The 27106-nt window shown below is 41.0% G+C and overlaps 1 protein-coding gene across 3 annotated transcripts in view; it reads right to left on the minus strand.

Annotated features, from left to right (window-relative positions):
* The window catches only part of ZNF782 (zinc finger protein 782), a 73714-nt gene extending 54002 nt beyond the window's left edge, over positions 1 to 19712 (minus strand). The window contains exons 1-3 of one of the 3 annotated variants that reach the window (XM_040245423.1): positions 19602 to 19683; positions 18029 to 18124; positions 17337 to 17387 (exon numbers count right to left, since the gene is read on the minus strand). In XM_040245423.1, coding sequence (XP_040101357.1) covers positions 17337 to 17387; positions 18029 to 18124 — 147 coding nt within the window. In that variant the 5' untranslated portion in view covers positions 19602 to 19683. Of the gene's footprint in view, positions 1 to 17336; positions 17388 to 18028; positions 18125 to 19588 lie in introns of all 3 variants that reach the window. The other 2 variants (XM_040245431.1, XM_040245441.1) reach the window with 2 other exon arrangements.
* Between the last annotated feature and the right edge of the window lie 7394 nt (positions 19713 to 27106).

Here is a 27106-nt window from a genome sequence, read left to right on the forward strand (position 1 = left end):
ATGTTCTTAAACTAAGAGAATCAATATTGTGAAAATTTGAGAATACTACCCAAAGTCATCTACATATTCAATGCAATCCCTATCCAATTACCAATGGAATTTTTCCAGAATTAGAACAAAAAATTTTACACATTGTTTGGAAACCCCAAAGACCCTGAATAGGCAAAGCAATTGTGAGAAAGAAAAATGGAGATAAATGAATCAACCTTACTGACTTCAGACTATGTTACAAAGCTACACTCATCAAGACAATATGGTACTGGCACAAAAACCAAAATACAGCTAAGCAGAATAGGATAGAAACCCCAGAAATAAACCCATGTACCCATGAGTACCTTATTTTTGAAAAAGGAGGCAGGAATATACAATGGAGAAAAGAGAGCCTCTTAGCTGGAAAAACTGGACAGCTACATGTAAGAGAATAAAATTAGAATACTTCCTAACAAACTCAAGTTGAATTAAAGACTTAAAGGTAAGAAAATACACAGCTCTTAGAGGAAAATACAGACAGTACATTCCTTAACATAAATCACAACAAGATCCTCTTTGACCTCCTCCTAGAGCAATGGAAATAAAAACAAAAATAAACAAATGGAACTTTATTAAACTTAAAAGTTTTTGCACAGCAAAGGAAACTGTAAAGATGAAAACACAGAAAATACAGAATGAAAATACAGAAAATACAGAATGTCTCCCCTCAGAATGGGAGACAATAATTACAAACAAAGTAACTGACAAACAATTAATCTACAAAATACATAAACAGCTCAACAGAAGGAACACAAAACCAAATTAAAAAAATGACAAGACCTAATCAGACATTTCTCCAAAGATGACATAGAGATGGACAACAAACACATGAAAAGATGCTTAATGTCACTCATTACTAGAGAAACGCAAATCAAAACTACAATGAGGTATCACCTCACACCAATTAGAATTGTCATCATCAAAAAATCTACCAACAATAAATGGTGGAGAGGATGTGGAGAAAGGGAACACTCCTGTACTACTGAGAATGTAAATTGGTATAGCCAGTGCAGAGAACATCATGAAGATTCCTTAACCAACTAGGAATAAATTTACCATATGACCTAGCAACCACATTACTGAGCATATAGCATGAAAACATGACAATTCAAAAAGACACACATCCCAATGTTCATTTAACATTATTTACAATAGCCAGGACATGGCCAAGTAGAAGGATGTGCACCCTTCTCCATCAAAATCACAACTAGCAGCTGAACAACCACTGACAGAAGGATATCGGAATCCACCAAAAAAAAGATAACCCACGTCCAAGGACAAAGAAGTTACAATGAGATGGTAGGAGGGGCACAATCATGTTAAAATCAAACCCCATACCTGCCAGAGACTCTTGGAGGGCATAAATAAAATCTTGTGTGCACCAGGACCCAGGGGAAAGGAGCAGTGACCTCCGCAAGAGACTGAGCCAGACCTGCCTGTGAGTGTTTCAGGGTCTCCTGAGGTGTGGGTCAGCAGTAGCCTGCTGTGGGGACAGGAGTACTAGCAGTAGCAGTCTTGGGAGGTGCAATGTGTTGACATTAGCCCTAGCATAGAGCCTGGAGCCCTACCATAGAGCCGCCAGGTGGGTGATGCACAAACTGGAAAACAACTATAACAAAGAAGTTCTCAATGTGTTTCAAAAGTTCTAGGCCCCTCATCAGACTTCCCAATCCGGGGATCTGATAAAGGGACCAGGAATCCCCAGGTATGAAGGTCAGTGCAATTTGACTACAGAACAATTTCCAGAGGACTAGGGAAACAAGCTGGTTTTAGAAAAGGCAGAGGAACCAGAGATCAAATTGCCAACATCTGCTGGATCATCAAAAAAGCAAGAGAGTTCCAGAAAAACATCTATTTCTGCTTTATTGACTATGCCAAAGCCTTTGACTGTGTGGATCACAATAAACTGTGGAAAATTCTGAAAGAGATGGGAATACCAGACCACCTGACCTGCCTCTTGAGAAACCTGTATGCAGGTCAGGAAGCAACAGTTAGAACTGGACATGGAACAACAGACTGGTTCCAAATAGGAAAAGGAGTACATCAAGGCTGTATATTGTCACCCTGCTTATTTAACTTATATGCAGAGTACATCATGAGAAACACTGGGCTGGATGATGCACAAGCTGGAATCAAGACTGCCGAGAGAAATATCAATAACCTCAGATATGCAGATGACACCACCCTTATGGCAGAAAGTGAAGAAGAACTAAAGAGTCTCTTGATAAAACTGAAAGAGGAGAGTGAAAAAGTTGGCTTAAAGCTCAACATTTAGAAAACAAAGATTATGGCATCCGATCCCATCACTTCATGGGAAATAGATGGGGAAACAGTGGCTGACTTTATTCTTCTGGGCTCCAAAATCACTGCAGATGGTGATTGCAGCCATGAAATTAAAAGGCGCTTACTTCTTGGAAGGAAAGTTATGACCAACCTAGATAGCATATTAAAAAGCTGAGACATTACATTGCCAGCAAAGGTCTGTCTAGTCAAGGCTATGGTTTTTGCAGTAGTCATGTATGGATGTGAGAGTTGGACTATAAAGAAAGCTAAGTGCTGAAGAATTGATGCTTTTGAACTGTGGTGTTGGAGATGACTCTTGAGAGTCCCTTGGACTGCAAGGAGATCCAATCAGTCCATTCTAAAGGAGATCAGTCCTGGGTGTTCATTGGAAGGACTGATATTGAATCTGAAACTCCAATACTTCGGCCACCTGATGTGAAAAGCTGACTCATTTGAAAAGACCCCAATGCTGGGAAAGATTGAGAGAAGGAGGAAAAGGGGACGACAGAGGATGAGATGGTTGGATGGCATCACTGACTCAATGGACATGGGTTTGGGTGAACTCCGGGAGTTGGTGATGGACAGGGAGGCCTTGGCGTGCTTAGGTTCATGGAGTTGCAAAGAGTCAGAAACGACTGAGCGACTAAATTGAACTGAACTGAGGGAAACAGAGACTCTTGGAAGGCACAAAGAAAATCTTGTGTGCAATAGGACTCAGGGGAAAGGAGGAATGACCCAACAAGAGACTGAGCCAGACTTGCCTGTGAGTGTATGGGAGTCTCCTACAGAGGTGTAGGTTGACAGTAGCCTGCCACAGGGTCAAGGGCACTGGCAGCAGCAGTCCTGCTAGGTGTGGTGTGTTGGCAAAGTCCTCTTGGAGGAGGTCGACATTAGCACTACCATAGAAAATGCAGACTCCAGGATGGGTCCATCTCAGGCCAAACTACAGGGAGGGAGCTCAACCCCACCCATGAATAGAAAACTGGATTAAAGATTTACTGAGCAGAGTCCTGCCCACCAGAGCAAGATCCAGTTATCCTCACAGCCATTCCCTCCCATCAGAAGCTTGCACAGACCTCTTATCCTCATCCATCAGAGGGTAGACAGAAGCAAGAACTGCAATCCCATGGCCTCCAGAATGAAAACCACAATTACAGAAAGCTAACCAAAATGATAATATCAGTTACAGCCTTGTAACTCAATGAAACTAAGAGCTGTGCCATTCAGGGCCACCCAAGACAGATGGGTCATGGTGGAGAGTTGTGACAAAATGAGGTCCCCTGGAGAAGGGAATGCCAAACTACTTCATTTTTCATGCTTTGAGAACACCATGAACACTATGAAATGGCAAAAAGACATGAAACTGGAAGATAAGCCCCCAGGTTGGTAGAAGTCCCATATACTACTAGAGAAGAGTGAAGAAATAGCTCCAGAAAGAATGAAGAGGCTGAGCCAAAGTGGAAACAATGCTCAGTTGTGGATGTATCTAGTGGTGAAAGTAAAGTCCAGTGCTGTTAAGCACAATATTGCAGAGGAACCTGAATGTTAGGTCTATAAATCAAGGTAAAGTGGATGTGGTCAAAGAGCAGACGGTAAGAGTGAACATCAACATTTTAGGAAGGGAATGGGTGAATTTAATTCAGATGACAATTAAATCTACTATTGTGGACAATAATCCCTTAGAAGGAATGGAGTAGCCCTCATAGTCAACAAAAGAGTCTGAAATGCAGTACTTGGGTGCAATCCCAAAGATGACAGAATGATCTAGGTTCAATTCCAAGGCAAATCATTCAATATCACAGTAATACAAGTCTATGCCCCCCCAAAATAATGCCAAAGAAGTTGAAGCCAAACCTACAAGACATTTTAGAATGAACACCAAAAAGAGATGTCCTTTTCATCATAGGGGATTGGAATGCAAAAGTAGGAAGTCAAGAAACACCTGGACTAACAGGCAAGTTTGGCCTTGGAGTACAGAATGAAGCAGGGCAAAGACTAACAAGAGTTTTGTCAAGATAATGCACTGATCATAGCAAACACCCTCTTCCAACAACACAAGAGACAGCTCTATGTATGGACATCAATGGATGGTCAACACCTAAATCAGATTAATTATATTGCTTGCAGCAAAAGATAGAGCTCTACACAGTCAAGAAAAACAAGACTGGGAGCTGACTATGGCTCAGATCATGAGCTCGTTATTGCAAAATTCAGACTTAAATTAAAGGAAGTAGGGAAAACCACTAGGCCATTCAGGTATGAACTAAATGAAATCCCTTGATTATACAGTGGAAATGACAAATAGATTCAAGGGATTAGATCTGATGGACAAAGTGCCTGAGAAACTATGGATGGAGGTTCATAACATTGTATAGGAAGTGGTGACCAAAACCATCCCAAAGAAAAGAAATGCAAGAAGGCAAAATGGTTGTCTGAGGAGGCCTTACAAATAGCTGAGAAAAGAAGAGAAGCAAAAAGTAAAGGAGAAAGGGAAAGATATACCCAAGTGAATGCAAAGTTTCAAAGAACAGCAAGGAGAGATAAGAAAGCCTTCTTAAGTGAACAATGCAAAGAAACAGAGAAAAACAATAAAATGGAAAAGACTATCAATTTCTTCAAGAAAATTAGAGATACTAAGGGAACATTTCATGCAAAGATGGGCACAATAAGGTACAGAAACAAGTATTTAAGAGAAGCAGAAAAGATTAAGAAGAGATATCAAGAACAAAGAAGAACTATACAAAAAAGATCTTAATGATCCAGATAACCATGAAGGTGTCCTCACAAACCTAGAGCCAGACATCCTGGAGTTGAAGTCAAGTGGACCTTAGGAAGCATTCAGTTCAGTTCAGTTCAGTTCAGTTGCTCAGTCGTGTCCGACTCTTTGCGACCCCATGAATCGCAGCACGCCAGGCCTCCCTGTCCATCACCAGCTCCCAGAGTTCACTCAGACTCACGTCCATCGAGTCTGTGATGCCATCCAGCCATCTCATCCTGGGTTGTCCCCTTCTCCTCCTGCCAATCCCTCCCAGCATCAGAGTTTTCTCCAATGAGTCAACTCTTCGCATGAGGTGTCCAAAGTACTGGAGTTTCAGCTTTAGCATCATTCCTTCCAAAGAACACCCAGGGCTGATCTCCTTCAGAATGGACTGGTTGGATCTCCTTGCCATCCAAGTGACTCTCAAGAGTCTTCTCCAACACCACAGTTCAAACGTCAATTCTTCAGTGCTCAGCCTTCTTCACAGTAACTCTCATATCCACACGTGACCACAGGAAAAACCACAGCCTTGACTAGGCGGACCTTAGTCGGAAAAGTAATGTCTCTGCTTTTGAATATGCTATCTAGGTTGGTCATAACTTTTCTTCCAAGGAGTAAGCGTCTTTGAATTTCATGGCTGCAGTCACCATCTGCAGTGATTTTGGAGCCCAAAAAGATAAAGTCTGACACTGTTTCTACTGTTTCCCCATCTATTTCCCATGAAGTGATGGGACCAGATGCCATGATCTTCGTTTTCTGAATGTTGAGCTTTAAGCCAACTTTTTCACTCTCCTCTTTCAAACTTAGACAGTGTATTAAAAAGCAGAGACATCAATTTGCCAACAAATGTCTGTATAGCCAAAGCTATGGTTTATTTCCAGTAGTCATATTCAGATGTGAGAGTTGGACCATAAAGAGCACTGAGCACCAAAGAACTGATGCTTTCAAACTGTGGTGCTGGAGAAGACAAGATCTTGAGAGTCCCTTGGACAGTAAGGAGATCAAACCAGTCAACCCTAAAGGAAATCAACCCTGAATATTTATTGGAAGGACTGATGCTGAAGCTGAGGCTCCAATAATTTGGCCACCTGATGCAAAGAACCAACACATTGGAAAAGACTGTGATGCTGGAAAAGACCAAAGAAAGGAGGAGAAGGGGGCGAAAGAGGATGAGGTTGTTGGATGACATCACTGACTCAATGGACATGAGTTTGAGCAAAACTCCAAGAGATAGTAAAGCACAGAGGAGGCTGGCATGCTGCAGTCCATGGGCTCACAAATAGCCAGACACAACTTAGTGACTGAACAACACCAACAGTACATGGAAGCAACCTAGATATCCATCACCAGTTGAATCAAGAAAGATGATGTGATATATATACAATGGAATATTAGTCAGCCTAAAGAGGAACAAGTTTTATACAGTTGTAGTGAGGTGACTGAACCTAGAGCCTGTTATACAGAATGAAATACATCTGAAACATAAAAACAAATAATGCATCTATATGGTTTCTAGATAAACAGTACAGCTCAACTACACAGCAGTAGAGAACAGACTCATGGACACAGTGGGGGAAGGAGAGAGAAGGTCGAAATGAGGAAGCAGTATCGACATCTGTACACTATCGTGTAAAATATATAGCTAGTGTGAAGCTTCTATTTAACACAGGGAGCCCAGCCTGGCACTCTGTGACAAACTTGAGGTGTGAGATGGGAGTGAGGAGGGAGGCTCAAGAGGCAGAGGACACATATATATATATATATATAATTATGGCCGATTCATGTTGTTGTACAGCAGAAATCAACACTACATTGTAAACCAAGTTACTGTTGAGTTGCTCAGTTGCTAAGTTGTGTCCAATTCTTTGTGACCTCATGGACTGTAGAATGTCAGGCTCCTCTGTCCTCCACTATCTCCCAGAGTTTGCTCAAATTCATGTCCATTGAGTCGGGGATGCTGTCTCATCTCCAACCATCTCATCCTCTGATGGCTCCTCCTCCTTTTCCCTTCAGTCATTCCTAGCACTGAGCACCAAAGAACTGATGCTTTCAAACTGTGGTGCTGGAGAAGATTTTTCCAATGAGTTGGCTCTTCACATTAGGTAGCCAAACTTTGGAGCTTCAGCAACAGTACTTCCAATGAATATTCAGAGTTGATTTCCTTTAGGACTGACTAATTTGATCTCCTTGCACTCCAAGGGACTCTCAAGAGTCTTCTCCAGCACCACAAGCCTAAATCAATTCTTCAGTGCTCAGCCTTCTATATAGCCCAACTCTCACATTCGTACATGACTACTGGAAAAACCATAGCTCTGAGTATACAGACCTTTTTTGGCAAATTGATGTCTTTGCTTTTTAATACACTGTCTAGGTTTGCTATAGGTTTCTTTCCAAGGAGCAAGCGTCTTTTAATTTCATGGCTGCAGTCACCATCTGCGGTGATTTTTGGAGCCCAAGAAAAGAAATCTGTCACTGCTTCCACTGTTTCCCCTTCTATTTGTCATGAAGTGATGGGATAGACGCTGTGATCTTAGTCTTTTGAATGTTGAGTTTCAAGCCAGTTTTTTCACCTTCCACTTTCACCCTCATCATGAGTCTCTTTAGTTCCTCTTCACATTCTACCATTGAAGTGGTATCATCTGCATATCTGAGGTTGTTGATATTTCTCCTGGCAACGTTCATTGCAGCTTAGGATTCATCCAGCCTGGAGTTCTTAATGGCTTGGATAACCACAATGGTGTGGTAACTAACCTAGAGCAGGACATCCTGGACTATGAAGTCAAGTGGGCCTTTGGTAGCATTACTACAAACAAAGCTAGTGGAGGTGACAGAATTCCAGCTGAGCTATTTCAAATCCTAAAAAATGATGCTGTTAAAGTACTGCACCTAGTATATCAGCAAATTTGGAAATCTCAGCAGTGGCCACAGGACTGGAAAAGGTGTCACTCCAATCCCAAAGAAGAGCAGTGCCAAAGAACGTTCAAACTAACATACAGCTGCACTCATTTCACGTGGTAACAAGGTCATGTTCAAAATCCTTCAAGCTAGGCTTCAGCAAGATGTGACGCTAAATCCAGCCTGTACATCTGTATTTTCTCGATTAATGTATTGCTGAAGCCTAGCTTGGAGAATAACCACTTTACAATATTGTGTTGGGTTCTGCCACACAACAACATGAAAGCAGCTATATGTATACATATGTCCTCACCCTCTTGAACCTCCCCTCCACGCCCCCACCCCATCCAACCTCTCCAGGTTATCACAGACTACTGCACTGAGCTCCCAATGTTATACAGCAACTTCCCATTAGCTTTCTATTTTACATATGGTGATGTATATGTTTCAATGCTATTCTCTCAATTTGTCCCTTCCTCCCCTCCCCTCACTGTGTCCAAAATCTGTTCTCTAAGACTACATTTCAATTCCTGCCTCGCAAAAAGGTTCATCAGTACCAGTTTTCTAGATTTCATATATATGTGTTAAAGTATATATTTTACTTTCTCACTTATTTCACTCTGTATAACAGGCTCGAGGTCCATCCACCTCACAAGAACTGACTTAAACGTGTTCCTTTTTATGGCTGAGTAGTATCCCATTGTATATATGTATCACAACTTCTTTATGTATTAATTTGTCAATGGACATTTAGGCTGCTTCATTGTTCTAGCTATTGTAAATAGTGCCACATTGAACACTGGGATTGGCAAAAGACCGAAACAGACATTTCTCCAAAGAAATTTCTCCAAAGAAGACATACAGATGGCCAACAACACCATGATAAGATGCTCAAGGCAGCTCATTACTAGAGAAATGAAAATCAAAACTAAAATGAGTATCACTTCACACCAGTCAGAATCGCCATCATCGAAAAATCCCCAAACAATAAATGCAGGAGAGGGTGTGGAGAAAAAGTAACCCTCTTTCACTGCTGGTGGGAATGCAAACTGCTACATCCACGATGGAGAACAGTATGGAGATTCCCTAAAAAAAGCTAGGAATAAAATGACCATATATCTAGCAATCCCACTACTGCGCACATATCCTGAGAAAATCATAACTGAAAAAGACCTTTATTGTATGGTTCTGAATATTCTTCCTTCTTAATCTCTTCTACTTCTGTTAGATCCTTAGCATATCTGTCTTTTATCATGCCAATTCTTGCATGAAATGTTCCCTTGGTATCTCCAATTTTCTTTAGAGACCTCTGCTGCTGCTGCTGCTTTCGCTTCAGTTGTTTCCGACTCTGTGCGACTCCACTAGTCTTCCCCATTTTATTGTTTTCCTCTATTTCTTTGCATTGTTCATTTAATAAGACCTCCTTATCTCTCCTTGCTATTCTCTGGAACTCTAAATTCAGCTGGGTATATCTTTCCCTTTTTTCCTTGCCTTTTGCTTCTCTTTCCTCAGCTATTTGTAAAGCCTCCTCAAATACCACTTTGCCTTCTTATATTTCTTTTTCTTTGGGATAGTTTTGGTCACTGTAACACTGTACAATTTCATGAACCTCTGTCCACAGTTCTTCAGGTATTCTGTCTATCAAATCTAATCCCCTGAATCTATTCATCACCTCCATAGTATAATCATAATGGATGTAATTTAGGTCATACCCAAATGGCCTAGTGGTTTTCTCTAATTCCTCAATTTGAGCCTGAACTCTGCAATAAGGAGCTGATGATCCGAGCCACAGTCAGCTCCAGGTCTTATTTTAACTGACTGGATAGAGCTTCTCCATCTTTTACTGCAAAGGACATAATCAATCTAAAATCGGTACTGACCATCTGGTGATGTCCATGTGTAGAGTCATCTTTTGCTCTTCCCCAGTAGCACAGTGGAAACCTGACCTGGGAGGCTCATTTTTGGTGTCGTATCTTTTTGCCTTTTCATACTTTCCATGGGTTCTCCAGGCAAGAATACTGATGTGTGTTGCCATTTCCTTTCCCAGTGGAACACATTTTCTCAGAACTCGTTAATATGACCCGTCCGTCTTGTGTGGCCCTGCATGGCCACCCATAGCTTCACTGAGGTATGCAAGCCCCTTCTCTATGATAAGGCTGTGATCTATGATGGGATTATTAAAGCAGTTATCCTCCAATTTAAAAGTATGTTAAAAAAAATAAATCGGAAAAAAACCAATATGGCATTGGCACAAAAACAGACATACAGATTAATGAAACAGGATAGAAAACCCAGAAATAAACCCAAACACTTTTGGTCAATTAATCTACAACAAATGAGGCAAGATTATACAATGGAGAAAAGAGTCTCTTCTTCAACCAGTGGTACTGGGAAAACTGAACAGCTACATGTAGAATAATGAACTAATACTATATAGAAAAATAAATGGATTAAAGTCCTAAATGTAACACTGGATATAAAAATCCTAGAGGAAAATACAGGCGGAACACTCTTTGACATAAGTCGCAGCAACATTTTTCTGGATCTATCTCCTGCAGTAATTAAAATAAAAACAAAAATGAACAAGTGGGACCTAAATTGAATGGAACAGCTTCTGCACAGCAAAGGAAAATATAAACAAAATGGAAGACAACCTACAGATGGGGAGAAAATATCTGGAAATGATGCTACCAACAAGGGATTACTTTCTAAAATATACAAACAGCTCATGTAACTCATACAACTAAATAACAAAAGAACAGCTCATACAACTAAATAACAAAAGAAATCAAGTAACCCAATCAAAAACTGGGCAGAAGACTTAAATGGACATTTCTCCAAAGAAGACATACAGATGGCTAATAGGCATATGAAAAGATGCTCAGTACCACTAATTATTAGAGAAATGCAAATCAAAAGTACAGTGAGGTATCACCTCACACCAATCAGAATGGCCATCATCAAAACATTTTCCAGTAACAAATGCTGGAGAGTGTGTGGAGAAAAGAAAACCCTCCTACATAGCTGGTGGGAATGTAAACTGGTGCAGTCACCATGGAGAACATTATGGAAGGTCCTTAAAATAACTAAGAATAGAGTTACCATACGATTCAGTGATCCCACTCCTAAGTATATACCTGGAGAAAACCATACTTTGAAAATGCATGCACCCCAATATTTACCACAGCACTATTTATAATAACCATTCAATATCATGGTAATCCAACTCTATGCCCCAACCAGTAATGCTGAAGAAGCTGAAGTTGAACAGTTCTATGAAGACCTACAAGACATTTTAGAACTAACACCCAAAAAAGATGTCCTTTTCATTATAGAGAACTGGAATGCAAAAGGAAGAAGTCAAGAAACACCTGGAGTAACAGGCAAATTTGGCCTCAGAGTACAGAATGAAGCAGGGCAAGGCTAATAAGAGTTTTGCCAAGAGAACGCACTGCTCATAGCAAACACCCTCTTCCAACAACACAAGAGAAGACTCTACACATGGACATCACCAGATGGTCAACACCGAAATCAGACTGATTATATCCTTTGCAGCCAAAGAAGGAGAAGCTCTATACAGTCAGCAAAAACAAGACCAGGAGCTGACTGTGGCTCAGATCATGAACTCCTTACTGCAAAATTCAGACTTAAACTGAAGAAAGTAGGGAAAGCCACTAGACCATTCAGGTATGACCTAAATCAAATCTCTTATGATTATACAGTGGAAGTGAGAAATAGATTTAAGGGACTAGATCTGATGGACAGAGTGCCTGATGAAGTATGGACAGAGGTTTGTGACACTGTACAGGAGATAGGGATCAAGACCATCCCAAGGAAAAAGAAATGCAAAAAAGCAAAATGGCTGCCTCAGGAGGCCTTACAAATAGCTGTGAAAAGAAGGGAAGCCAAAAGCAAAGGAGAAAAGGAAAGATGTACCCATTTGAATGCAGAGTTCCAAAGAATAGCAAGGAGAGATAAGAAAGCCTTCCTCAGCGATCAGTGCAAAGAAATAGAGGGAAACAACAGAATGGGAAAGACTAGAGATCTCTTCAAGATAATTAGAGATACCAAGGGAATATTTCATGCAAAGATGGGCTCAATAAAGGACAGAAATGGTATGGACCTAACAGAATCAGAAGATATTAAGAAGAGGTGGCAAGAATACACAGAAGAACTGTACAAAAAAGATCTTCACAACCCAGATAATCATGATGGTGTGATCACTCATCTAGAGCCAGACATCCTGGAATGTGAAGTCAAGTGGGCCTTAGGAAGCATCACTACAAACAAAGCTAGTGGAGGTGATGGAATTCCAAATCTTAAAAGATGATGCTGTGAAAGTGCTGCACTCAATATGTCACTAAATTTGGAAAACTCAGCAGTGGCCACAGGATTGGAAAAGGTCAGTTTTCATTCCAATCCCAAAAAAAGGCAATGCCAAAGAATGCTCAAACTACCATACAATCGCACTCATCTCACACGCTAGTATAGCAATGCTCAAAATTCTCCAAGCCAGGCTTCAGCAATATGTGAACCTTGAACTCCCTGATGTTCAAGCTGGTTTTAGAAAAGGCAGAGGAACCAGAGATCAAATTGCCAACATCCTTTAGATCATCGAGAAAGCAAGAGAGTTCCAAAAAAACATCTATTTCTGTTTTATTGACTACGCCAAAGCCTTTGACTGTGTGGATCACAATAAACTGTGGAAAATTCTGAAAGAGATGGGAATACCAGACCACCTTGACCTGCCTCTTGAGAAACCTTTATGCAGGTCAGGAAGCAATAGTTAGAACTGGACATGCAACAACAGACTGGTTCCAAATAGGAAAAGGAGTACGTCAAGGCTGTATGTTGTCACCCTGCTTATTTAACTTATATGCAGAGTCCAACATGAGAAATGCTGGGCTGGAGGAAGCACAAGCTGGAATCAAGATTGCTGGGAGAAATATCAATAGCTTCTGATTTGCAGATGACACCACCCTTACGGCAGAAAGTGAAGAGAACTAAAGAGCCTCTTGATGAAAGTGAAAGAGGAGAGTGAAAAAGTTGGTTAAAAGCTCAATATTCAGAAAACTAAGATCATGGCATCTGGTCCCATCACTCCATGGGAAATAGATGGGGAAACAGTGGAAACAGTGGCTGACTTTATTTTTGGGGGCTCCAAAATCACTGCAGATGGTGATTGCAGCCATGAAACTAAAAGATACTTACTCCTTGGAAGGAAAGTTATGACCAATCTAGAGAGCATATTAAAGAGCAGAGACATTACTTTGTCAACAAAGGTCCATCTAGTTAAGGCTATGGTTTTTCCAGTGGTCATGTATGGATGTGAGAGTTGCACTGTAAAGAAAGCTGAGCACCAAAGAATTGATGTTTTTGAACTATGGTGTTGGAGAAGACTCTTGAGAGTCCCTTGTTTTGAAAGGATATCCAACCAGTCCATCCTAAAGGAGATCAGTCCCGGGTATTCATTGGAAGGACTAATGTTGAAGCTGAAACTCCAATACTTTGGCCACCTGATGTGAAGAGCTGACTCATTTGAAAGACCCTGATTCTGGGAAAGATTGAAGGCAGGAGGAGAAGGGGACAACAGAGGATGAGATGGCTGGATGGCATCACCAACTCAATGGACATGAGTTTGAGTAAACCCCAGGAGTTGATGATGGTCAGGGAGGCCTGGCATACTTGGTTCATAGGATCACAAAGAGTTGGACACAACTGAGCAACTGAACTGAACTTAACGGATTTATAATAGCCAAGACATGGAAACAACCTAAATGTTCCTCCACAGTAAAATGGATAAAGTTATACATATACACAAAAGCAGACATACATGCATACATACAATGGAATACTTTTCTGCCACAAAAAAGAAATTGTCATTTGCAAAAACATGGATGAATCCAGAGATTATCATATTAAGTGAAGTAAGCAAAAGAGAAAGGGACAAATATAGGATATCATTTATATGTAGAATCTAAAAAGATACCAATGAACTTATTTGCAAAAGAGAAATAAACTCAAAGACATAAAAAACAACTTATGGTTACCAAACAGAAAAGGTGGGAGGAATAAAATAGGAGTTTGGGATTAACATATGGACATCACTATATATAAAATAGATAACCAACAAGGACTGACTGTATAGCATAGGAAACTATACTCATTATCTTGTATTAACCTTTAATGGAAAAGAATCTCAAAAAGAATATATACACTGTATAAACATATACATGTGTGTTTGTGTACAAATATGTGTGTGTGAGTATATTTGTATAACTGAATCATTTTGCTATATACCTGAAGCTAACACAACATTGTAAATCAACTATATTTCAATAAATATTTTTCAAATGCCCAAACAATTCACCACAGTTAAAAACAAAAATTAAAATAAAAAGCATGAGCAGAGAAAAAATACAAAAAACTAGGAAAATTGTACAATTTATATTGCAAAAAAAAATGGCTATAAAGATATGCTGGATATAGTAGTTAAAAATTAGCACATCAACAGGAAAATGGATAAGAAATAAACAGTTCAATAAAAAAGAAATATAGATGAATTACAAACAAAAAAGATGTTCCACCTCACTTATGAGAAGAAGAAAGCTTGTAAAACTAAATTTTAGTTATCATTTTTCAATCACATTTGTAAAAATGCAAAAAGGTTGATGACATACTCTATTTGTAAAGTTGTGGAGAAGAAACACACCCTCTTAGACTGTTGGCTGTTACCTAAGGTACCTCCAGAATCCGACTACTTCTTGTAAATAACTCTCTTACAATCATCATCCCTTACTAGGATTACAGAAATAGCTTCCTATATTGTTCCTGCTTTCACTACTACACCACTAGAGTCTTATCTTCAAAACACAGACTTTTCTTTTAAACTGTAAAAACTGTAAGTCAGAACTATGATTTTGACTCAAAAGAATAAAAATGAAAACCTTGGGACTTCCCTGTAGACTCAGTGGTTAAGATTTTACCTTTCAATGCAGGGGGTATGGGTTCGATCTCTGGTCAGGGAGCAAAGACCCCACATGACTCATGGCTAAAAACCCAAAATACAAAACAGAAGCAATACTGTAAGAAATTTAATAAAGACTTGAAAAAGGTGGCCAAGACAAAAAGAAAAAAGAGAAAGAAAACCCTCTGAATCCCCCAGTGAGAGAGATAATGTGCTCATGAATTGGAAGATTCATTTTGAACAAGATGCCAATTCTCCTCAAATTGAGCTATATTACAGATTCTATAGAGTTGGTGCAGTCAAAATCAAAATCTCAGCAGGTTTTCCTGAGATCAACAAGCTGATTTTCAAAACTTTCTATAGAGAAGCAAAGAACTTTGAATCTCCAAAACACTCTTTAAAAAAGTAGGAAGACACATGTTATTTATTTCAACAGTTGCTGTAAGAGACACTCATCAAGAAAATGTGGTATTAGCAAAAGGATTTAAGATCATCAGAAATGAACAGAGTCCACAAAGATACAAAAAGTAAACTTGTGGTTGCCAAGTGGGAGCAGAGGCAGAGGAGGGAAGGAAAACTATTATATATATGATAGATAAACAACAAAGTCTTACTGTGTAGCACAGGGAACTATATTCTATATCCTGTGATAAACTATAATGGAACAAAATATAAAAAAGAATGTACTAAATATATATATATACACACACACACATATATATTCAATATAGTCAATTTGTCATGCAGCAGAAATTTATAAATCAACTATACTTCAATAAAAATATTTAGAAAATAAAAAAGAAGTAAACAGAATCCAGAAACAGACCCATACGTAGGATGATAGTTGATTTCCCTCAGAAGTGCTAATGCAATTCAATGGAGAAAGCATATTCTTGTCAACAAATGGTGCTGACAGGTATGTACCCAAAGGTAAAAATCACAAACAAGGCAAGTGTATCTTCTTCTACTCACAATATTTAGATTCCACTGCTAGCACAGAATACTAAGACCCTCAGACATAGAAATTCTTAGCTTTAGATTGGGCCTAATAGAACATACCTTGCCCTTTCCTGATTGGCAACAATTATACTGAAATAAAATTTTAAAGCTGATCAAAAAGGAAATTACTGATTAAGAAACAAATACTTTGAAATCCTAAGAGAATTCTATAAACAAGCTCATATAAACACATTTAAATAAAAATGAACAACTTTCTATGAAAATGTAATGATGAAAGAAAAAAGTACAAATCCAGCCAAGACTTATGACCAATAAATACTGAAAATCTTCATGCAAAAAGTCTTCATAAGGCCCTAATTCATTGGTGAGCGTCACAAAACCTACACAATTTTCTCATCTAAAATATTATTAAAGGAGCAGGAAAATGTCCCATTTCCTTTCATGAGATTATGACCATGCCATGATACCATAAATGGACACAGAAACAAAAAAGTATGTGTAATTCAACTTGTGAATACAAAAATAAAAATCCTAAATATAGTACTAGCAAAAAGTCCTAGGAAAACATGTAAGAAGCAACTTACCAAACTTATTAGCAATTAAGGTCTACACAGGGATTTTAGTACACTGCTGCTGCTAAGTCACTTCAGTCGTGTCCGACTCTGTGCGACCCCATAGACGGCAGCCCACCAGGCTCCCCCATCCCTGGGATTCTCCAGGCAAAAACACGAGTGGGTTGCCATTTCCTTCTCCAATGCATGAAAGTGAAAACTGAAAGTGAAGTTGCTCAGTCGTGTCCGACTCTTAGTGACCCCGTGGACTGCAGCCTACCAGGTTCCTCCATCCATGGGATTGTCCAGGCAAGAGTACTGGAGTGGGTTGCCACTGGCTTCTCCGTTTAGTACACTAGAAAATCTATCATACTGTTTACAGTATTTATAAAGGAAATAAGCTATAGTTTTTCTCCAATAGATAACAAAATGTGTGTGTGTGTGTGTGTGTGTGTGTTAGTTATTCAGTCGTGTCCAACTCTTTGCAATCCCATGGACTGTAGCCTGCCAGGATACTCTGTCCATGGAATTCTCCAGGAACAATACTGGAGTGGGTAGCCATTCCCTTCTCCAGGGGATCTTCTGAACCCAGGGATCAAACCTGGGTCTCCTGCATTTCAGGCAGGTTGTTTAATCAACATAATTTAATATGCATTCATGACTAATGTAAAATCTTAGCAAACTGGTTCCTGGAAGTAACCTACTTACCCTGACAAAGGTTACCGATCAAAGGCTGACAGCAAACATCACAGTGAATAGTAAGACAGTGTATATATTATCCCTCAAGATTGACTTGATGTATTTCTGTTTTTCCTCTTCCATTAATACATGTCTGCTTCTTAGACTTATAAATCCAATACAATGCAGAATGGGGAAGGCATAAAGAGCTCACCTGAATTATGTTCATTTTCTGCTTTTGGGAGAGTAGAGAATTGTGGTTCAGCTGAGAGGACAGAAAGAAGATAGATGTCATGAGATTTAACCTGTCGTATAGCTCCCAGATTCACCTCCCCAAATCTCAGCACCCGAACTGGGGATCATCTTCCTTATTTTCCTCATCCTCCTCTGGGCCTTGAAAAGGCATGAGAGGCATCATGCACAGGGGGCACCTCCTCTCTCTGTGTGACTCTGAGATGACCATGAGGATTACATCTGTGTTTTTTTACCAAATGAATGTAAACTTTTCTCAACTGTTTAAAAATAATGAATGTGTCCTTCTAACACAAATAAAAACAACAGATTAGTTTAATTAAATACACCAAAGAATAAGACACTATTCTTTCATTAAAACTAACTTAGCAGAAAAATACTCAGTATGTATCATTTATCTATTTTTCTTACTATTAATATTATTTACCCCTGATATAAACAATCTACAGAAAGCCTAGATAGGATGCTATAAGGCAAGAAATTTTAATTGTTTTAGCTGTGATGTATTTGTTAAAAGGCCTTTTTGATAAGATGCTTTTGGTGACAAACCGATGACAGCATCAAGTGCACTGTTCTAATTTTTTTCTTGGACAAATTACTGAACCTTTCAGGTTCAATGTCTTTAAAGTTTTCAAGAGAGTTAAAATAGATGACCTTGGAAAGCCCTTCACATATCATCATCCTGGGATTCTGTGAGGTCAGGATGTCACGTGTCACATGTGATGGACACATGTGACCGCAGCACAGCATCTGTAATATGTGGGGGCCATTTAAGGGGAACAGAGACAGCATTTCCTCCCTCTGCTGGTTATTTCTTACCCTCAGCCCTTGCCCTCACAAGCTCTCCAACAAAATGTCTCTTCCTGAGTAGCCTGCCCCTGGACCACCTCAGCTCACTTTGCTCTACTCAGCAATGGCCCAAACTCCCCACAGTCAAGAGTTTGGTGGCTTCTGGAGGTGGCATCATCACCAAGACTGGCTCATTCTGAGCAGGGGGATTAAGAACAGCTTCTGATCTTGCAAATTTAGGATCTACTCCTTTCTAGGCCCAGTCTGTCTCTGCTATGAGATTCTGGAGCGAGATCTAAAGTCTCATGCATGCTCTCTTCCAGCTAAGACTCCCTTTTACAGAGACTCCCTGCTTCTAATTCCCTGCTCCCTGCTCCCTCCTTCAAACTCACAAGGATCACTTTATTTCAAAGTAAGTGGGATGTGGATCTAAGAAACAAATTCATTTTAGGAGCAAATGCCTAATTCTTGGAATTTATTATAATACTACATGTAAAAGAGAGACTTCCTGACAATGCAGAAGGGGCCAGGAACCTCTGTCTGCCCCAAGTGACAGGAAGAGACAGGAGAATTCCCAGAACACATCTGACACATGGTAGGATCCCATCTACATTCATGTTCCTTATATTTCTGGAAACTGGGGGCAGGCCACTTTATTAAGGGTTGTGAAGGCTACAATGATGGTTTTAGGCTGTTGTGATATTTAGATAAAGCCTGAGGTTGTAAGTAAAACACACCTGCCCTTCAATCTGAACTCCCTCACCACTAACTTATGACCTGAGCACATCGATTCACCACCCTGAGCCTCCGTTTTTGTTAAAGTGGTTGTGAGGTTACATAAACCAGTCCAGTGAAAAAGAATAAGGTGTCTTCCAACTATAGCACTGGAACTTAGTCAGTGCTCATTATCTGGCACTTGTCTAAATACTTTGCAAGGGATGGCGTAGGTCTAAGTTTCAAAACAACGCCATCAGTCATCATTAGTATCATTTTCACATGGGAAACTGGACTCTTATCCAGGTTCCTTCTGTAACCCTGTTTACAGGTGACAGACCTGGCATCTACCCAGGCCCTTCTGGCTCCAGAGCTAGGGTTCTCATTACAGACCCATGGCCATAATCAGCGGTGTAAATTCACTCTCTCTCCTGTCGCCGACATGGATTTTTTCCCTTGTCAGGCGGGGACAAATCCAAGGTCCCACACAACCAGGCCTAGACTGAACACCTGCTCTTAACCGGACCAACCCGACCTGCACCCTCGGAGCCCGAAGGCCCGGGTCACCCCTTACTTGCCTTCCCCAGGCTGAGGGCCCGCTCGGACATGTACACCAGCGTTGGTGGGAGTGCGTTTCAAAGATTTTCCGCTCTCATCGCTAGGCACAAAGGCACCCCTCCCAGCTTACCCCCCGCCTCCTCGCACTCTCACCCCAGGTGCGCACCCTTCACTTTCCGAGCAGAACCCCACGTTACGACACCGCTCCCCTAGAGTTCAGAGAAGACGAGTGAGGAGGCGGGGCTACGGCTGCACACGCGCGGAAGAAGCCCCGAATGCTCTTCCCAGAGTGCTGCGCGGTGAAACAGACGGATTCCAAGACTACATTTCCCATAGACCGCCGCGTCCACCGTAGTGGTCTCTCTGGAGGCTTTTATGCATTTTAGTGCAGTCCATGGGGTCGCGAAGAGTCGGACACGACTGAGCGACTTCATTTTCACTTTTCACTGTCATGCATTGGAGAAGGAAATGGCAACCCACTCCAGTGTTCTTGCCTGGAGAATCCCAGGGACGGGGGAGCCTGGTGGGCTGCTGTCTATGGGGTTGCACAGAGTCAGACACGACTGAAGTGACTTAGCAGCAGAGCAGTGTCTTAAAAGTAATCTGCCCAGAATCTCAAAGATCCTGAAGAGAACAGGTTAAATTTTAACTTAACCGCCAAATGCGAGGGGTGGTCTTCTATTGGCTCCCGATTGAAATAGCAATTTTTTCATAAATCATTTGGAGACAGTTTGAGAAACTTGAATATGTGTTCAGTTCAGTAACTCAGTTGTGTCCTGACTCTTTGCGACCCCATGGACTGCAGCACGCCAGGCTTCCCTGTCCATCACCAACTCCAGGAGCTTGCTCAAACTCATGTGTCTTGAATCAGTGATACCATCCAACCATCTTATCCTCTGTCCTCCCTTTCTCCTCCTGCCTTCAATCTTTCCCAGCATCAGGGTCTTTTCAAATGAGTCAGTTCTCTGCATCAGGTGGCCCAAGTATTGGAGCTTCAGCTTCAGCATCAGTCCTTCCAATGAATATTCAGGACTAATTTCCTTTACGATTGCCTAGTTTTATCTCCTTGCAGTCCAAGGGACTCTCAAGAGTCTTCTTCAACACCTCAGTTCAAAATCACCAATTCTTTGGTGCTCAGCTTTTTTATAGTCCAGCTCACATCCATACATGACTATTGGAAAAACCATAGCTTTAAGTATACCGACTTTTGTCAGTAAAGTAATGTCTCTGCTTTTTAATATGCTGTCTAGGTTGTTCATAGCTTTTCTTCCAAGGAGCAAGCATCTTTTAATATCATGGCTACAGTCACCATCTGCAGTGATTTTAGGGCCCAAGAAAATAAAGTCTCTCGCTGTTTCCATTGTTTCCCCATCCATGTGTCATGAAATGATGGGACCAGATGCCAAGATCTTCATTTTTTGAATGTTGACTTTTAAGCCAGCTTTTTCACTCTTCTTTTTCACCTACATCAGGTGAAAGAGGCTCTTTAGTTCCTCTTCACTTCTATGTATCTGAGTTTATTGATATTTTCTTCCAGCAATCTTGATTCCAGCTTGTAATTCATCCAGCCTGGCATTTTACATGATGTGCTCTGCATATAAGTTTAATAAGCAGGGTGACAATACATACTCCTTTCCCAATTTGGAACCAGTCTGTTGTCCCATGTCTGGTTCTAACTGTTGCTTGGAGTCCTGCTTTAATACCTAATATTTATTCCATCACTATGTCTTTCACATTTTTTTAATACAAAGAAAAGAATAGGCATTCTTTTTCCATCAATGCTCACGTTAAAACTCAAGGTTGCCAAAAGAAGTCAAGACACATTTTGGGAATAAGGCAAATAAGACATTTGAACATTGAGCACAGCAATACTATAAAAGAAAGTATTTGAGACAAACAGAATTTATCTCAGGAAAGGGAAAAGAGGAATTTCAAAAATGATTAATGTATGAAAATGCACACAATCCAAAATAAGAAAATGATAATCAAGAAAAGCACTGGCAGTTCCATGGTTAAGACTCAGAGCTTCCTTGGGTTGGTTTCCTGGTCAGGTAACTAAGCTCCCACAACAGTGTGGCAAAAACAAAAATCATGTATTTCTCAGAGATGACTCTGCTGCCACCTTAAGTAAACATCCTGGTTTGTTTTTAACCAAATTAAGTACATATGAGAATAATATTATAGGGACATCTTTTAACTAAATTACATATATTGTGCTTGTTAACATGTGCAATATGTTACTATACTAACTAAATAAGAACTAATATATTAATATATATTAATATTAACTAGATCCTAGTTAATATTAATACAAATTACTAGTAAATATTTATATATTTAAAGTTAATATATCAACTATATGTAATTTAGTTAATATTAATAAGGTCAATATTAATTCACATCAAACATATCATTTTTTCTGTAACAATGATTTTTAAAGTTTGGTCCTATTCATAAGGTGAAAAAGGAATACAGTCATCAAGAAGTTAGGGCAATCTACGTGAGCAGAGACATAAAGCTTCAGCAGCTTTCCTAGGAAATTCTCAGCCCGGCCCATGCCTGGAACACTCTGCCCCTGGTGCTCAGCCTCCTCAGTTCTCTGCTGCCAGGGTGGACAGGGCTCTGGGCCAGCAGAGAGGGCAATGGACACAGTTCAGCGGGCGCTAACGGGCTCTTCCCTTGCTCCCCAGCCGCTGCTGCTCCCTCTTGGCGTCCTCTGGCCTCGCTATGCCTCGTTCAGGGAATCCGCCTCAGTCCTGCGTCTGGGCGTATTCTCCTGCCTTGCTTGGCTGGATCCGGAGGCGTCTTCCCGCCAGAGTGGATGTGCTAGTGCTGGACTGGGCACGTCCTCACCTGCCCTGCAGGAGTCTGTGGGCATGCTCCCACGCCTGGGTCTTGGTGTTGCAGAAACCAAGCACCACACTCAGGAGAGTTGGAGAAGTCAAGTTTATTATGCCAGCGGGCCCAAAGGAGTTAACACTCTAAGCTCTGAGCCCAGAACAAAGGGATTACAGAGTTTTTATAGACAGACTATAGTGGGCAACACTAGCTGCTAATAGGCTGGTTTAAACTAAGGGGTTTTGCATGCTTGGAAACAGCAGTCAAGATGGGGAGGGGGATGCCTGACCTTTACATGGACAGGCATGAATAAGCAGGTTTGCAGCGGCTGGGCAGTTGCAAAGAGTAGGACAATGGTGAGTGAGATAAGCTCCAGTTCCTAGTATTGTGAGTCCCCCCTTTCTGAGACTACATGACCTACGTGATCTAGACTTTTCAAGGAGCAAGCTGAGTTACAGAGGCAGAAGGAGCAGGAAGTTATGTAAAAACTTAACTTTTCCTCTTCACTGGGAGACAGGGTGGGTCTCCCCACAGCCGGGATCTAGGCGCGTCTCCAGTGGAGACGAGCTCCTGCCACATTCCACACCCCACCCTCAACCCTCTTCCCTGGCTAGGCCCCACGCCAGCGTGAAAGGAATTCAGGTTTACCTCAGCTGGGTAAGGAGTCTTCTATGTTGGTCAACTCCCGATGGTCATGCATATATATCGTTAATCAGATTGAATTTTCCATCTTTGCGAAAATGGACCCTACTTGGTGTCATGTGGGCTCTTTGGGAAGGACAAAAAAATGTATTTTCCATAAACAATGCCGTTAACAATCAACTACCCTTCTTTTTCTTTAATGCAGCTTTTAAGGTAAATACCATTGAACTTGTACTAGGAGAGCAAAATGTGACAGTTCAGTAGATGGTCATCCCGACTACATTTATCAGTGCTGTAATAAGCTTCACAACTTGATATTTTATCGTCCTTGCATTCTGTGCTGAGCAGAGCTATTAAATAAGCCTCTTTTAAACACTTCAGTTGTCCCTGTTTATTTTTTAATGTAAGTATATTTTAATGTTTCTCTTTAAATTATAAGTCTTTGCTGGATAATGGAATTTCCCTCTACTCTCCATCCCATCTTCCATATAAAACCAATATTAACTGATGTTGACTTCTAGACTTTATGTTAGAGCTAACTGCATTTTTCAAAAAGCATGATCACTACTTATTTACTACTTGTTTTTGCACAAAGTGTCTCCTGATCCAGTTATCTGGTCAGGTTGAAAGTGATGTGGAAGTCAATCAGTTGTGTCCAACTCTTTGCGACTCCAGTGGACTGTAGCCCACTAGATTCCTTTGTCCATGGAATTCTTTAGGCAAGAATACTGGAGTGGGTAGCCATTCCCTTCTCCAGGGTATCTTCCTGACACAGGGGTTGAACCTTGGTCTCCTGCATTTCAGGCAGATTCTTTACAGTCTAAGCCACCAGGGAAGCCCATCTAGTCAGGCTATGTAAAACTAAGGCATTCTTTTCCTTGGCTGCATTGTAGGGATATATCATGCTTATTTAATCAATCTCTTTGTGACTGATGTTCAGTTTATTTCCAGTTTTCACTTTTATAAATAATATATAGTACACATCATTGCCCATACATTTTTTGTATGTTTGTGATTATTTCTTTAACAGAAATGCCAAAATGATAGACTTGCCCAGTTAAAATGTATATACATGGGAATTCCCTGGTGGTCCAGTGGTTAGGATTCTGTGCTTTCACTGTCAAGGTCCTGATTCAGTCCCTGGGCAGGGGAATCAAGATCCTGAAAGCCAGATGGCATTAAAAAAAGGTCACATTTGTAAGGCAAGTGTAGAGAAAAGAGAGTGAGCCAGATAGTCAGGCAAGAAAAGGAAACTTATTAAGGGGAAACCAAGAGAGTGACTGGCCCTTGAGAAGAACCAGTGTCCTCTCTTCCTGATGGAGTCCTTCTCATACCTCGCCAATGAAAAACTCTCTGAGCAGGTGGTTAATTTTTAGCCTGCAGCTAGGGTCTTGTGGTCATGTAACCTGAGGTCTGGAATCTGGTGGTTGCATAGCCTTGAGAAAGTCGGCACTAGTGGGAAAACAGAATGTCTGCTTGAGCAATGTGATCAATCTCAAGGGTCAGTGTGACTTCATTCTTTGTGAGGTCAACATAATGAGCCATTTTAACCATGAGCCTGCATGTAGGCCCTGTCAATGTTAAATATTTAACAGACGCCAACAAATTGTCCTCAGAAAAACTGTATCAGTTTATGTTGTTTTCTCACATCCATTCCAACACCAGATAGCAGATAACATGCATTTTTGAAAACTGATTATTAGTGATGCCAAATGAATTGCTATTCATATTGTGAAATGGAGTATTTCCTGCCGTATCAGTAAACAATGACTTCACAGTCATGAATGTTGCAGCTCTTCTGTGTGAGCCAGTGAGTCTTAAGGGAATTCAGGAAGAAGAATACCTGCTATCTGATAGCCATCAGGCTGCAGCCACTCCCTGTAGGGAGAGTGAAATCCCAAGATGGGGATGTGAAAACCCAAGATGCTGGCCACAGAAAGCTGAAATGCATCTGAAAGGAATGATTTTAGTGAGCCCAGACTCTTGCATCTTCCCTTGCACAGAATAGTGTTAAATTCACAACTTGCAACAATAATCTTTGATGTTCAGACTACCTGCCCCCTTTGTTGCAAATTTGAATATGGCCTGACTCCTTCCCCTTTCCTCTTCGGAAAAATTCTCTGAGGGTCACTTGAGATGCTGTCTCCCAGGCTCCATGTCCTAAACATTCCAACAACAACAGAAAAAAACAAAACCGTAACTCTCAGTTTCTAGGTTGTGACTATTTTTAAGTCTACAGTGATCTAACGGAGAGAAAGTGGGCCATACATGTATTTGATCAACAAACATTTATTGAAAACTTGCTGTGTGGTAGACATGATTCTAGATGCTGGGATTTTGACAAACAATATTGAGAGAAAAATCCCTACTCTCGTGGAGTTTATGATCAGGGTTGCTGTGGTCAATTGTTAGGAAACAATGGGATACTTAAGGAAATTTAATAAAATATGGGCAGGGTTGGTGAGACACACCCTGTGACTAGTGGCTGTATGGAGCCATTATCACCACAAGGCCTATGGTGGGGGCTGGGTATATAACTACAGCTTGGCAAGAAATTGCCCCAAGAGGAGCTATGGTCTTCAGAAGAGCAACATTAAAATGGCCAACTCAAGGCTCAGTATAGAGAGCCAAAGGAATAAATACCCAAATTCTACTTGTTTTTCACCCTCTTGTCCTGTCCAGTAGTGACTATTTGTATCCTCCCTCTCTGTTTGGTTCTTAGAAGTACAGCCACATAGTCTCTTCCAAGTCTCCTTGATAATTTTCCAGTCGCAGACTACCAGTGAACTCATTGAATCATTAATCTTGAATTAATATGATCTTAAACATCAGCTCAGTTCAGTTCAGTCACTCAGTTATGTCTGACTTTGCGACCCCATGGACTGCAGCACGCCAGGCCTCTCTGACCATTACCAACTCCCAGAGTTTACTCAAACTCTTGTCCATTGAGTTGGTGATGCCATCCAACTATCTTATCCTCTGTCATCCCCTTCTCCTCCCGCCTTCAATCTCTCCCAGCACCAGGGTCTTTTCAAATGAGTCAGTTCTTTGCATCAGGTAGCCAAAGTATTGGAGTTTCAGCCTCAACATCAGTCCTTCCAACGAATATTCAGGACTGATTTCCTTTAGGATGGTTGGTTGGATCTCCTTGCAGTCCAAGGGAATTAGCATGATTTTAAACATATCTTCCTTCAAACAAAGTGGACAATTAAATATACCTGCCCAAATTCTGGTGGCTCAGACGGTAAAAGCATCTACCTACAATGCTGGAGACCCAGGTTCAATCCCTGGGTAGAACTGGGAGATCCCCTGGCAAAGGAAATGGCAACCCACTCCAGTACTCTTGCCTGGAAAATCCCATGACGGAGAAGCCTGATAGGCTACAGTCCATGGGGTCACAAAGAGTTGGGCACGACTGAGTGACTTCACTTTCACTTTCCCCAAACTCTGCCCTCTAAGGAGGATTTCTCTTCACTACAGCTTTTTAGGGTCATCATTCTGCCACCATCCCTTGCAGACACATCTGTAACCTAAGAAGAGTACTCTTTCATCCTCTGTTAAATGTTTATAGGGGACTCCCCATAGGGCTCTAAGGTGCACTGGGAAGGGTCATGTGTTGACTCAATAAGAGTAAGTGTTGCAGGAAGGGGACCCCTTCCAAGGCCTGAGAGTGGGCTTTTGTCTAACACTTGGAAATTAATTGTCCAAGGAGACACCCATACTAACAAAGCAAAAGATTTTATTGGGAAGTGGTATTCAGGCAGAGAGCAGCAAAGTAAGGGAAACCAGGAGAACTGTAACCAGGTGGCTTACAATCTCGGATTTTATGGTAATGGGATTAGTTTCTGGGTTTTCTCTGGCCAATCACCTTGCTTGACCTGTATTCGGTATGACTCAGGGTCCTTCCTGGTGGTGTGTGCGCGTCTCTCAGCCAAGATGAATTTCAGTGAGAAGGATTATGGGAGTTTGGTAGAATATGGACTGACATCTCCTCCCTCTTTTAGGCCCCTCCTGAATTCTCCCAGTTAGTTTTTGGCTGCTGCTGCTACTGCTGCTAAGTCCCTGCAGTCGTGTCAGACTCTGTGTGACCCCATAGATGGCAGCTCACCAGGCTCTGCCGTCCCTGGGATTCTCCAGGCAAGAACACTGGAGTGGGCTGCCATTTCCTTCTCCAGTGCATGAAAGGGAAAA

Source organism: Oryx dammah, unplaced genomic scaffold (genome assembly GCF_014754425.2).
Source record: "Oryx dammah isolate SB20612 unplaced genomic scaffold, SCBI_Odam_1.1 HiC_scaffold_1, whole genome shotgun sequence".
NCBI lineage: Eukaryota > Metazoa > Chordata > Mammalia > Artiodactyla > Bovidae > Oryx > Oryx dammah.